The sequence below is a fragment of the Lipotes vexillifer genome, unplaced genomic scaffold, assembly GCF_000442215.2.
Source record: "Lipotes vexillifer unplaced genomic scaffold, Lipotes_vexillifer_v1.1 scaffold365, whole genome shotgun sequence".
Taxonomy (NCBI): domain Eukaryota; kingdom Metazoa; phylum Chordata; class Mammalia; order Artiodactyla; family Lipotidae; genus Lipotes; species Lipotes vexillifer.
In genome coordinates this window covers 906,860-920,749 of record NW_006781263.1, presented here as the reverse complement: position 1 = coordinate 920,749, position 13,890 = coordinate 906,860, and the positions used below count along the sequence as shown (strand labels likewise).

The window sequence follows — 13,890 nt, the reverse complement described above, 5'->3', positions numbered from 1 at the left end:
ATTTTATAAGGCAAGCATTACCCTGATATCAAAGCCAAATAAGAACATTACAAGAAAACTACAGATAAATATCCCTGATAAATACAGATGCAAAAATTCTCAACAAAATATTAATATTAGCAAACTGAATTCAACAGCACATTAAAAGGATCATACACCATGATCAAGCAGTACTTATCCCTGGGATGCAAGGAGGTTCGATACATGCAAATCAATAAATGTGATACACCACATTAATAGAGTGAAAGATTAAAATCATATGATCATCTCAATAGATGTAGAAAAAGCATTTGACAAAATATAACATCCTTTCATGATTAAAATGCTCAACAAATTGGGTATAGGAGAAACATACTTCAACATAACAAAGGCCAATAATAACAAGCCCACAGCTATCATCATACTCAATGGTGCAAGATTGAAAGCTTTTCCTCCAATCAGGAACAAGACGAGGGTGCTCTCTCTCGCCATTCCTCTTCACCAAAGTACTAGAATCCTAGCCAGAGAAATCAGGCAAGGAAAAGAAATACACTGCGTCCAAATCGGAAAAGAACAAGCAAAATTGTCTTTGTTTGTAGATGATATGATCTTACATACAGAAAATCCTAGAGACTCTACCCAAACACTGTTAAAACTAATCAACAAATTCAGTAAGGTTGTAGGACGCAAAATCAACGCAAGAGAAATCAGTTGCATTTCTATACACTAGAAATACAATCTCTGAAAAAGAAATACCGAAAACAGTCCCATTCACAATAGCATCAAAAACAATAAACTACCTAGGAATAAATTTAACTAAGGAGGTGAAAGATCTGTACACTGAAAACTACAAGACTTTGATGAAAGAAAATGAAGAAGACAGAAATAGAAAAATACCCTGTGTTCATGGACCAGAAGAATTATATGCTGTCAAAATGTCCATACTGTCCAAAGCCATCCATAGATTCAATTAATCCCTATCAAAATTCCAAAGGCATTTTCTTGGAAACAGAAAAAAAGAAATCATAAAATTTGTATGGAACAACAAAAGGCCCCCAAAAGCCAAAGCAACATTGAGAAAGAAAAACAAAGCCAGAGGCATCACACTTCTGATTTCAAGCAATATTACAAAGCTATGGTAATCAAAACAGTACATGGGGGCTTCCCTGGTGACTCAGTGGTTGAGAATCCACCTGCCAATACAGGGGACACGGGTTCGATCCCTGGTCTGGGAAGATCCCACATGCCGCAAAGCAACTAAGCCCATGAGCCACAACTACTGAGCCTGCGCTCTAGAGCCCACGAGCCACAACTTCTGAGCCCGTGTGCCACAACTACTGAAGTCCATGTGCCTAGAGACCATGCTCCGCAACAAGAGAAGCTACCACAATGAGAAGCCTGCACACCGCAATGAAGAGTATTTCCTGCTCACCGCAACTAGAGAAAGACCGCACACAGCAATGAAGACCCAACGCAGCCAAAAATAAATAAATTAAAAATAAATTAAAAAAAAAAAAACAGTACACTACTGGCATAACAGACACATAGACCAATGTAACAGAATAGTGAGTCCAGAAATAAACTCCCACATTTACAGTCAACTAAAATTTGACAAGGGAGCCAAGAAGACTCAATGGAGAAAGGGTAGTCTTTTCAATAAATGGTGCTGGGAAAACGAGATAATCATACGGTGAAGAATGAAATTGTACCCTTATCTTATGCCACTGGCAAAAATGAACTGGAAATGGATTAAAGACTTAAACATAAGACCTGAAACTATAAAAGTCCTAGAAGAAAACATAGGGGAAAGCTTCTTGACATTAGTCTTGGCAACAATTTTTTTGATATAACACCAAAAGCACAAGCAACAAAAGCAAAAATTAGTGAGACTATATCAAACAAAAAAACTTCTACACAGCAAAAGACACAACAAAATGAAAAGGCAACCTACAGAATGGGAGAAAATATTTGCAAATCATATATCTGATAAGAGGTTAATATCCAAAATATACAAAGAACCCATACAACTCAATAGCAAAAAAACCACACAACCCAATTTTAAAATGGGCAGAGGAACTAAATAGACATTTTTCTAAGAAGACATCCAAATGGCCAACAGGTACATGAAAAGATGCTCAATATCACTAATCATCAGGGACATGCAAATCAAAATCACAATAAGATTATCACCTCACACCTGTTAGAATGGCTACCATCAAAAGATAAGAAATGGGACCTCCCTGGTGGTTCAGTGGTTAAGACTCTGAGCTCCCAATGCAGGGGGTGCAGGTTCTATCCCTGGTTGGGGAACTAAGATCCCACGGGGTGCACAGTGCGGCCAATAAAAAAAAAAAAAACCACCAAAGACAAGAGATAACAAGTGTTAGCAAGGATGCAGGGAACTCTTGTGCACTGTTGGTGGGGATGTAAATTAGTGCAGACACTATGGAAAACAACATGGAGGTTCCTCAAAAAATTGAAAATAGAACTACCATATGATTCAGCAATTCCACTTCTGGGTATATATCCAAAGGAGATGAAAACAGGGTATTGAAAAGATCTCTGCACTCCCATGTTTACTGCAGTATTATACACAATAGCCAAGATATGGAAACAACCTAAGTGGCCATCAACAGATGAACGGATAAAGAAGATGTGGTATGTATGTATGTATGTACATATGTATGTATACATATATATGTGCACATATATGTAATGGATATTATTCAGCCATGAGAAAGAAGGAAATCCTGCCATTTGTGACAACAAGGATGGACGCTGAGGATATTATATTAAGTGAAATAGGTCAGACAGAGAAAAACAAATACTGTATGATACTGCTTTTATGTGGAATCTAAAAGGGTTGAACTCAAAGAAACAGAGTTAAATGGTGGCTATGAGGGGTTAGGTGTGGGGCAAAGGGGAGGTGTTGATTAAAGGATACAAATTTCCAGTTATAAGATGAATATGTTCTGGGGATCTAATGTACAGCGTGTTGATTATAGCTAATAATACTCTATGATATACCTGGAAGTTGTTAAGATAGTAGACTTTAAATGTTTTCACCACAAAAGAAAATGGTAATTATGTGACATGATGGAGATGTTAGCTAATGCTATGGTGGTGATCATTTTGCAATATATAAGTGTGTCAAACTAACGCACTGTACACCTTAATCTTATACAATGTTATATGTCAATTATATCTCAATAAAGCTGGAAAAATAAATAAAGGCCTTCTCCAAATAACAAAGACCTGACAAAACTGAATAGGTACAGTTGCATCATTAAAAGCCCTTATTTGGGTCTGTATGAATCATTTTAATTATCAGTAGTTTTTGTTTCATCGTGTAAGACATGGTTTTTCAAAATGGTGCTGCTGGGCCCAAATATTTCCTGACCCTTCCTTCTGTCACCAGCCTGGAGCTAAAGGTCAAATGACAATATTTGAAAGCAAGTCCTTAAAAGACAATGCAGAGGGCTTCCCTGGTGGCGCAGTGGTTAAGAGTCCGCCTGCCAATGCAGGGGACACGGGTTCATGCCCCGGTCCGGGAAGATCCCACATGCCGCGGAGCGGCTGGGCCCGTGAGCCATGGCCGCTGAGCCTGCGTGTCCGGAGCCTGTGCTCTGCAACGGGAGAGGCCACAACAGTGAGAGGCCCGCGTACAGCAAAAAAAAAAAAAAAAAAAAAAAAAAAAGACAATGCAGAAAACTAAATATGAAAGAATAAAAATGTAGCTGAAATGTAGAAGAAACAGCTATCATGGACTAGTATATCAGAATCCAATTTTCAGGGCCAGTTCTTACCTTAAGAAACTAACGCCCATGTATATTTAAATTAATCCTGTTCTTCACCTGATGTGTTTTCCATCATGTAGATAAATGTTTTACCACTTGGGATGCACATTGGAATTATGTGGGGAGCTTTTTAAATATACTGATGTGCTCTACCCCAAAAGGTTGCTTTCATTGGCCTCAGTGCATCCTGGCATCAGAAATTTTTTCTGAGATAGAATTCACCTACTGAAACCAAGGGTAATCATCAGTTAAATCCATCACACCTGGAGCCCACCGTCATGCTCAAGCTCGCTTTAACTGTTGCTACCAAAGACTTGCACATCCTCCAAGGGGCACAGAGCCCAAACGATAAGATGTTTGCCCGAGTCGTTTTCCAGGAACTTGGAGTCAGCTGCATCTAGTTCGAGCTGGAGCCTGTTAAGACGGGGCATCTGGAAGGACCTCGTAAAACCTGAAAACCTAAAGCGGGAACCCTGGGGAGGTGGGTGATGGCACAGCTGGGAGGAGGGCCGGGCACACCACCTAGAAGGAGGAAGGGAGGCAGCTCCTGGGATGCTCAGCAAACCAGGACCAGGGCTGCTCACTTCTGTCATCCCTTTCCCTCAGCGGGCCCCCAGGTGGTTTATCACACACCTCACACACGATGGCATGATTCTCTTCATCTTGGGCCTCTATGAGTTCAGCCAGGAAGTATTCGCCATAAGTCTCCTTCAGGATGGTGTCATGGTGCAGGAATATTGGCACGAGGTCATCGTGATCTTCCACCCTGTTTACCGGAAAGGCTTAAATTCAATGCTGGTTCCTCTGCTTGCTCCTGCGACCCTGTTCTAAATGCCAGGGATAGAGCAACATGCCCACGAAATGAACTTACATTCTAATGGGGGGAACAGACAACAAAAATGTAACAAACAAATCACCTGGAACATTTCAAAGAGTGGTAAGTTGCTTTGGGATGGAGAGTGACGGGGTCAGGGAGTGACGCTTGAGTGAGACCTGAGTGGAGACGGGGAGGAAGCTGTGTCGAGACTTGGAGGTGGGATGTCCCAGGCAGAGGGGACACGCTCGGCTCGGCTGGGCGTGGACTACAGGGCAGCATCACTCACAAGCCAAAGGACAGCAAGGTGGGCACAGCACCTCCCAAAAGTGCTCCAAGGAGCACTGCTTCTATGATATTGCTCCCAGCAGCCCTTCCTCCCCTTAGAAGAAATCCACTGTCTAAAAACACTTTTCCGCTATAGGGTCCCTCATGGATCGTCACAGTTATAAAGACTCTGGGAATTACTAAGGTAAAGAATATTTAAGCTTGTTTATGCGTTCCTCCCAACAGGCCCATGGTACCCTTTACTCCTAAAACGTCTCTCTAATTCCACGGAGGGGGAGATGCTGGCTTGAAGGTAACGAAGCTCTGCTCACCATCCTGGGCACATCTACCTCAAGCCTCCTTCTCAGGACCTCTACCGTGACCTCGACCACCAGTGTGGGTGGGGAGAGGAGGACCCGAGAACCAGGTTTACAGCAGCATGAGGATGCTGGTCCTTGGTCTCCATTTTGCTGCCATATTCCACATTCCTTTCTTCTTTTTAGCAGATTCTTGATTAAGTCTACTCTATTTTACCTGTCTAGGATGTTCTTATACATTTTCCTGGTCCTTTTCTTTTAAAATGTTCCGTGTTCATATTATTTTTTTCTAGTGTAACTGGTTTGGCTACTACCTTTATCCTCCCTCCCCCTTATTTCATTACTCTGACATCTTCATCATCCCACTTTATCTTCTAATATGTTCTCTTTGATGTCAATAGCAGCTCCATCTAATGAGTGACAAAGACTCCGTGACCAGACCCTAGCCTAGTACACCCTGAGCCTCTTTTCCACTAGGCCTGAAAAGACATGAACAAACACTAACAGTTCCTAACAGCTCAAGGCCACATCCCTAGAATGACCTGAGACCCCCTTAAAGTGCCTGCCCGAGAAAGCTAAGTTCCTGTTTGTTCCAGCGACACCTGAGGATAAGGCCCCATCTCCCAGCCTCTGTGGGAGCGCAGGAGCCTAACTTCCATCAGGGCTAGTGAGTGACTCAGATGGGTCTCACAGGGACCAACCCTGCCTTCCCATTTCTTGTAATTTGTCACTTCCCTGACTCTACTGAGACCCTGCTCACTCCCCACCCAGCTCCCTCATTTTCTCTTTATTTTATTTTATTTTATTTATTTATTTATTTATGTTTTATTTATGTTTTATTTTCCCTCTTTTTCTCTTCAAAAGGCCCAGTCACCGTGGAGCAACTAAGCCCGTGAGCCACAACTACTGAGCCCGCATACCACAACTACTGAAGACCGCACACCATAACTACTGAAGCCCGCACGCTGCAACAAAGAGTAGCCCCCACTCGACGCAACTAGAGAAAGCCGGCGTGCAGCAACGAAGACCCAATGCAGCCAAAAATAAATAAATTAAAATTAAAAAAAAAAAGGCCCAGTCACCTCTGTACAAATAAGAGTTCAGTCCACCCTGGATGTTTCCCCCTATCGCAACGGTTATTACAGATTAAAATCTGTCCTTACCAGCATCCAGCTTTGTCGACCTTTGACAGCTGCACACCCTGGAGCCCACAGCCCAGGGGCAACAGTGACAGCCAACGTGGATGGGGCCCTACCGCACGTACTGACAGCGCTGGGGTGCCGTCGTTCGGCCTGTTTGCAGGTGCGGATGTGTGGCTCAAGGGGGCGCCTCTGGGGAGTGACCCCCGCTCCACGCTGGCAACTCCCAGCCCTCTAATCAGCCTCTGCCTCTCCTGGTTGAGAAACTGGCCCGGTCCCCTTGCTGCTGAGCCTTGGTGTCTCACCTGCACAAGGGCAGGTACGAGGAGAGCGGGAGGGTACAGTGTGGGGATGCCCTCAAGCTCACTTTCGGGCAGGCAGTCAGCCCCTGGCAGCATCTGCTGTGGGAAACTTCACAGTTCCCCCACCATCTGATATGCTCCGAAACCCCCATCAGCTGCCTCCACCTGAGAGCCCCGGACCTCAGCTGGAAGGGCCGAGAAGGCCCCGGTGCATTCCAGAAACCCCTCACTTCCCTGCAAAACCACCCGCAAAAGGGTGCTGCTAATGGAGATGGCTTTTCTCTGTAAAAGGAGTCCTGGACGACATTGGTTAAGAAAAAACAAAACAAGAAGATTCTAGAGGAGAACAGCCAACAAATCTACTTTCAAATATCCTGCCAAAAAATAAAGTCCGCATCAGTATTTATTAACAGAGATAATTATTTTAAATTATGTGAAAGTAATTCAATATCCTAATCTTCTTAAGTGGATCAAGACAGCTATCACTGTGCACCATGGGCTTTTATCTATATGATGGACACAAAAATACTACTTTGTGGTATAAAAATCAGGAAAAAAGGTTCGGAGAGACCCAGGGCCATAAGCCTAATCATGAGCCCTCAGCAGCCCGTGAACAAAGTGATCCATAATCACACCTCAACACTTATTCTTCTGGGAATAAGAAGAAAACATCCAAATCATGGAGCTCTGAAGAGTCTCTCCCTTCAGCCCTTCCCCAAAATGGATAAAGAGGAACTTGTTCTAAGAAACGCATTCCTTGGGGTAATCGATGATTTATGATCTTGCATCAGCCCCGGTGCTATTGATAAAGTATGACATCAGCCTTGCAGAGTCTCAAATGGCATATGACAAAGTCCAGCCCCATGGAAACAGACACCCTGGCTACTGAAAACAATTCATTCAGTAAAATGTTTAAATTTGAGCACTGCCTGCCGCTCGGATAGGAGAGCCACAGCTTCCCGTGGAGCCGCTGGGCACAGCAGGGCCATGTGCCCAGTACTTCCGTGAGCCCCAGAGTTTAGGTGGTGATGATTATGAAGGTTGGATTGATCAACACAAAGTACAATGAGGCTGACACCGCTGAATAAGAATCAACCTTCCCTTGGAGCTTCCAGCCAGCACGTGCTTGGAGAAGGCAACCACGTGCGTGTTAATGTAATTGGTTATAGACTATTTTATCTTAACTTGTTTGGAGGAAACAAATGGTCCATCCCATAGAAATGGGTTTGATCATCCAGGCCCTTAAATGTCCACTGAACTCTGACAAAACATGCTAGTGAAAATGGGGCGGGATCCAAAGCTGAAGAAAATCAACAGCCTCTCAGGACACCTCACTTGGGGCCTGGGTGTCCTGTAAACCCAGGAGAAGGCAAGGTGAAGGATGACAAGGCCCTGGTGGCTGTCGCTGGCTTCCTCAGAGGTGGGGAGAAGGGAGGACAAACTCACTCACCACTTCCACTACATCAGTGAACGGGGCTTTCAAGGAGCAGCGCAATGCCAGACCCCAGGGCACTTGCCCGGCCGGCTGGCACTGTCCCGTGGTGGCAGGTGGACCTCTCAGCATCCGGACCACTCTTCTGTAGCATCACAAGCCTAGAGGAGAACCTACAGGTGGCTTCCCTGGATGCGGGAGGTGTGCGTTGTTTCCTTGCCAGCAAAGAAACCACTGCGAACTCACAGATGGTAAGTTCCTGCTTAGGGGCCGTAAGGACGGCCGCAGCTCATCTTTGTGTTCAGAACACTGGCATGGCCTCCTCTCTCCTGTCTGATGGCATCTTCCACAACCAGAGAGGATCCGAATTTCATTAGCTAGACTTAAAAATGTACCATTGGAAAAGTGATTCTGATATTTAAATGCCATAAATATTGTATTTATTTAAGCCTGAGTGTGTATATATGTGTGCATGTTCTTTAAGAAATCAATGAATAGCTGCAGCCGATCCCACCCACTGCACTGTGCACCCTAGCAGTCAGTGGGTGAGCTGGGAGCCGTAGAAGTCACCACGGGGAGGCGGGGTGGGGGCAGCATGGCAGCCTCGTTATGGCTCCGTGGAGCCGCCAGCAGCAACCAGCAGTGGCCAGCCTTGCAGCAGTGTGTTCTAGGTCAGTGGCTTCTAAGGTTCCAGTTGGATTCACTGGAGTAGGCAACATGGGGAATCCAATGGCAAAAAAATCTCATGAAACATGGCTATCCACTCATTATTTATGATGTGTTCCCTGATGCATGCAAAGAGTTTCTAGATGCAGGTGAACAGGTAGTGTCTTCCCTAGCAGATGTAGCTGAAAAAGCTGACAGAATTATCACAATGTTGCCCACCAGCATCGATGTGATAGAAGCTTATTCTGGAGCAAATGGAATTCTAAAGAAAGTGAAGAAAGGCTCACTGTTAATAGATTCCAGCACTATTGATCCTATGGTTTTGAAAGAATTGGCCAAAGAAGTTGAGAAAATGGGAGCAGTTTTCATGGATGCCCGTTTCTGGTGGTGTGGGAGCTGCTCGGTCTGCAAACCTCACGTTTATATGGTGGGAGGAGTCGCAAAAGAATGTGCTGCTGCTGCCCAACAGCTGCTGAGATGCGTGGGCTCCAATGTGGCGTGTTGTGGAGCTGCTGGGAGTGGGCAGGCTGCAAAGACCTGCAACAACTTGCTGTTAGCTATTAGTATGACTGGAACTGCTGAAGCTATGAATCTGGGAATCAGGTTGGGGCTTGACCCAGAACTCTTGGCTAAAATCCTAAATATGAGCTCAGGACGATGTTGGTCAAGTGACACTTATAATCCTGTACCTGGGGTGACGGATGGAGTTCCCTCGGCTGATAACTATCAGGGCGGATTCAGAACAACACTCATGGCTAAGGATCTGGGATTAACACAAGACTCTGCTACCAGCACGAACAGCTCAATCCTTCTGGGCACTCAGGCCCATCAGATCTACAGGATGATGTGTGCGAAGGGCTACTCCAAAAAAGACTTCTCATCCGTGTTCCAGTTTCTACGAGAGGAGGAGACGTTCTGAGTCTGCCCTTTGGCTGTGGACGCTGTTGGAAACCACACTCTATCTTGGAGCCCCTTATAGCTCACTCCACAAGTAAATGGGCTTAATCAAAGGTCACCTGTCTGCTTTTGATTGTCTAGGTCACAGTAAACCCTGGGATTTTTCACCCATATTTAACTGCTTATTCTTTTTATCTATTTAGCAAGGACATATTATCTGAATTTGTGTTTTTTTCTGCAAGCCACTGATGGTCTTTGCTAGCTAGCTGACTGACCTTTTCCAAAAGTTTGATTCCTGAGCATTGTCGGCTAAAACGCTGCCTACTCCAATCAGGATATTATTTACTCCACTTTACAAATAAAAGCAAACTTTTTTCCCACAGGATAAAACCTATCCTGGAGGAAAGAAAAGAAATCGGTGTGAGGAAAGGAGTTAGAGCAAGGGGAAGTATAGTGAATTACTCCCTGTGTCCCTCAGAAAGTTTGTCCTGTTAACCCAGTGGTGGTATTCTTGCATTCTGAGGTTACCGGTTCATTTTCCAGGAGTTGATAAGGCAAGAACTCCTTGCTGCATGCTATGTAATTTGGACTCTGTTACATTACCTTGGTGTGCCCCTCTTGTAACAACTCCCAATACTCAGCAAACTTTTCATATTTTTGTACATTTGTACAGTACATTCTTACTACATAATTTTTGACTTCAAAAGAATAACATCTTTAGAACTGTTTCAGAGCCAACGATGATATGTGCTTTACATAATTATTATATTATCCTAAATATAACCATATTATTTTGAATTCAAATAAATTTCTATGTTGATAAAAAAAAGAAATCAATGAATAAAGAAAAATTCAGAGAATCCAGTTCAGTGGTAGCGCTAAAAAATGCAATGTATTTGGCTTAAACCAACGCTTACCACGAACAGTTTCAACTTGGGGTTGGAGAACCTACAGTGGGCGCCAGCTAAGCAACTAGATTTTTCTTTTTATTCAGCGGTGTAAAACAAAGCACCTTTTTCTTTCCAAGATCTCTTGTGACCTCTAGTGGTCTTCTTTAGGAGAATCAAATCCATCATTTCTAAACCGTATATTCCATTCAAAACTTTAACATGGGTCTTGGAGCCATTTAGCTTCTACTCATTGGAAAATGTCATGATTTTACAAGTTATGGAGGACTTCGGAATGAAGTGCTTCAAAGCACATTCAGGGCCAACTGGAGGCCCCTGTACTTACACCACTGGGATCTGATCCAAAAGACTGTGTTGGCACACCATAGTTCCAGTTGGATTGTGAACCAAATTCTATTTGCTGGGTTACTTATCAGGACTCAAGAAGACTAGTGGTGAAATTCCTAACTGCCCTACAACTTCTTTCAAATGCTTTAGGATATTTATCACTTAAGCATCAGAATGTTCATTTACATGAAATTGCTCAGAAGTCAAGCTTAAGTGGATTCCTAATAATCGTGAGACTATCAAACGCTTAATAAAAATAACTGCTTTAAAAGGTGAGAAGTTAGCATTTAAAAAACACCACAGCTTACATTTTAAAGTCCTAAATTGACCTAACGTCCTAAATGTTGACCTAACTTAATTTTTATTATTAGCAAAAAAGCAGTACTATATAAAGGAAACTTTAAATTACTTTACAACAGTGAGTGACAGCACACAATCCTTTCCTTAGTGAGTCCTCTCCTATCCCTGTGAGGACTTGAAAAAGGTAGGTTTCCCCCCAGAAAGGCCATTCCAATAGCTTCTAAATCTGAGAACATCTCAAATCCAGCACCAATGATTAATCAAGCCCATTACAGATTATAAAGATGTGTCTAGAAGCAGCTATGCTTTACTTCATATATTATGCAAAATACAGAACAGGAACTTCAGTAATTTGTGTCTAAGTAGAGGGGCACATTACAGCACAATTTTCCACATGGGTAAATCAAAGAAACGGGACTGGGGATTACAGCGTTAATTCGCTGGCTCTGAATGCGTCGCTAGGTAAATGGCAGAAGGATAATTACATCCCCAAACTCTTCACTGGTTTAGTGTCTTAAGAACTGTGTTCTTCACCATTAATTATCAGTGCAAGTAACAACTGATGAAACAGATGTTGAGAAATAAATGCGGGGGAAACAAGAGAAATGAGGCAGCCTAAGCGGACGCATGGCCACGCCCATCTGACTCTGAAGTGTCCTTTTTTCCTGTATCCTTAAGGAGGGAGATCATCCACATAAGTACATTTTCCAGATACCTGAAGTCCTACACCTGTAAGTATCAAAACTCTAATATGAACGCTGTGGACAGAGGGCCTCTTAAAATGTGTTACACTTCCCCTTCTGCAAGCAAAAGCATCAACTCTCATAATATCAGTTATCTCTGTATTTCACTACTATATACTAAAAAGTTCTCATTTTATAAACATCCCTTCCTCATAACAAAGTACCCCTGTCATCTCTTTGCCACCAGCACTATGTTCCTCTTGTGAATTGCTTCTTGCAGATTTTCTGGACCAGCAGGATATTTCACCCTCGTGGGCTGAATAAGCATGACCTCAGGGAAAGGAATTGTGAGGTTTAGTTCAGGCCAGGACAGCCTGTCCACATGAAGGTTAACACTCATAACACTCAAGTTTTCAAGGGTAGAAGGAAGAAAGGAAGGAGGGGGTGGGAAGGAGGGAACTGGGAGACCAGCTCATAACCACCAGTTACAACGTGCTTCTAGGAGCCAGCACTGGGCGAGGCACACTCTACACCTGACTTCTCCAGCGCCCTACATCCTTGAAATGACAAGTGGGGATCAGTGAGTAAGTTAGCAAAGATGCCACTTACTTTTTAAAAAGTGAAAGAAATAGGTGATTTTTTTCCCCCTGTGACTCATTTATTTTGTAACTGGAAGTTTTTACCTCTTCATCTCCCTCACCTATTCCACTCATGCCCCTACCCCAGAAATAGGGGATTTTGAGATAGGCTGCCTCCGCATATGTCAGTTTCAGTATTAGATTTATATATAATTTTCTAGTACAATCATGTCTTGCTGAATATCTATGTTGAAAGTATATAAGCTTTAAACTGCCTCAAGAAAATGACAATTCCCATGACCCAAAGTTTGTATACTGCCTACACTTTAAGAAAATTCGGAGCTTCCAGGTTGGTGAACAAGAGGAAGTTTGGGGAGAGTGGTGAGCCTGGAGGGGCCACAGAGGTTCTGAGCCCCTTCCCCACACCTTGCCCTGTGCACCTCTTCCATCTGACTGTTCCTAAGTTATATCCTTTTATAATAAACTGGTGACCTAGTAAGTGAAAAAAAAAACAAAAAAGAACTGGAAATGTGCCTACCTCAACTGTAACCATTCCCCTCTACCCTCCCCGCAAGAACTGTCTGCTTTGCATGCACATGTTTAATCATCCATCTGGATAATTTCTAAACTGGAAATTATTTTAAATGCAACTATTTTCTACACTTAAAAAGGAACCTGTAAAATCACACTGAAACCCACAAATATTTGCATAAATGCAAATTAAAACAACAAATTACTATTGTATTGGAGACAGTTTTTTGTTTGTTTGTTTTTTTGCGGTACGCGGGCCTCTCACTGTTATGGCCTCTCCCGTTGCGGAGCACAGGCTACGGACGCGCAGGCTCAGTGGCCATGGCTCACGGGCCTAGCCGCTCCGCGGCATGTGGGGTCTTTCCTGGACCGGGGCACGAACCCATGTCCCCTGCATTGGCAGGCGGACTCTCAACCACTGTGCCACCAGGGAAGCCCCAGAGACAGTTTTAATAACTGAAACATCCAGCATAAATGAGGGTGCAAGAAAACGAGACTCTATTGGTTAGGATATAAATTGACATGATTATTTTGGTTGAATAATTTGGTAGCATCCATTTTAAAATTTTAGTGTTTAATGTAACCTTACCCAGAAATTCCACTTGTAGGTATCTATACTACAGACAAAAATAGCATGAATGCTTAAAAATATATGTACAAGGCTGTTTACCACAGCATTTCTTGTTATAGAAGAAAAAAGAGGACAAATTTCCATAAATAAGGAATACTTAAATGAATTATAGTAGAACCACATGATGAAATACCACACAGCCATGAAAAAGAACAAAATTGATCTGGAAGGTGGATGAGCTGCTACCTTAAGTGGAAAATACAATTAACAGAACATATTATCATGACTATAGACATATATGTGCGTATATATATATATATATATATATATATATATATATATATATATATATTGAGAGAGAGAGAGAGAGAGAGAGAACACA

The 13,890-nt window shown here is 43.0% G+C and overlaps 1 protein-coding gene and 1 pseudogene across 1 annotated transcript in view; one reads left to right on the top strand and one right to left on the bottom strand.

Moving 5' to 3' along the window:
- Positions 1-13,890, bottom strand: part of CFAP61 (cilia and flagella associated protein 61) — a 270,087-nt gene that overhangs the window by 240,351 nt on the left and 15,846 nt on the right. The window contains exon 6 of the mRNA XM_007454529.1: positions 4,410-4,542. Within this exon, the coding sequence (XP_007454591.1) occupies positions 4,410-4,542 (133 nt within the window). The remainder of the gene's footprint in view (positions 1-4,409; positions 4,543-13,890) is intronic.
- LOC103073936 (3-hydroxyisobutyrate dehydrogenase, mitochondrial pseudogene) lies at positions 8,657-9,632 on the top strand (annotated as a pseudogene).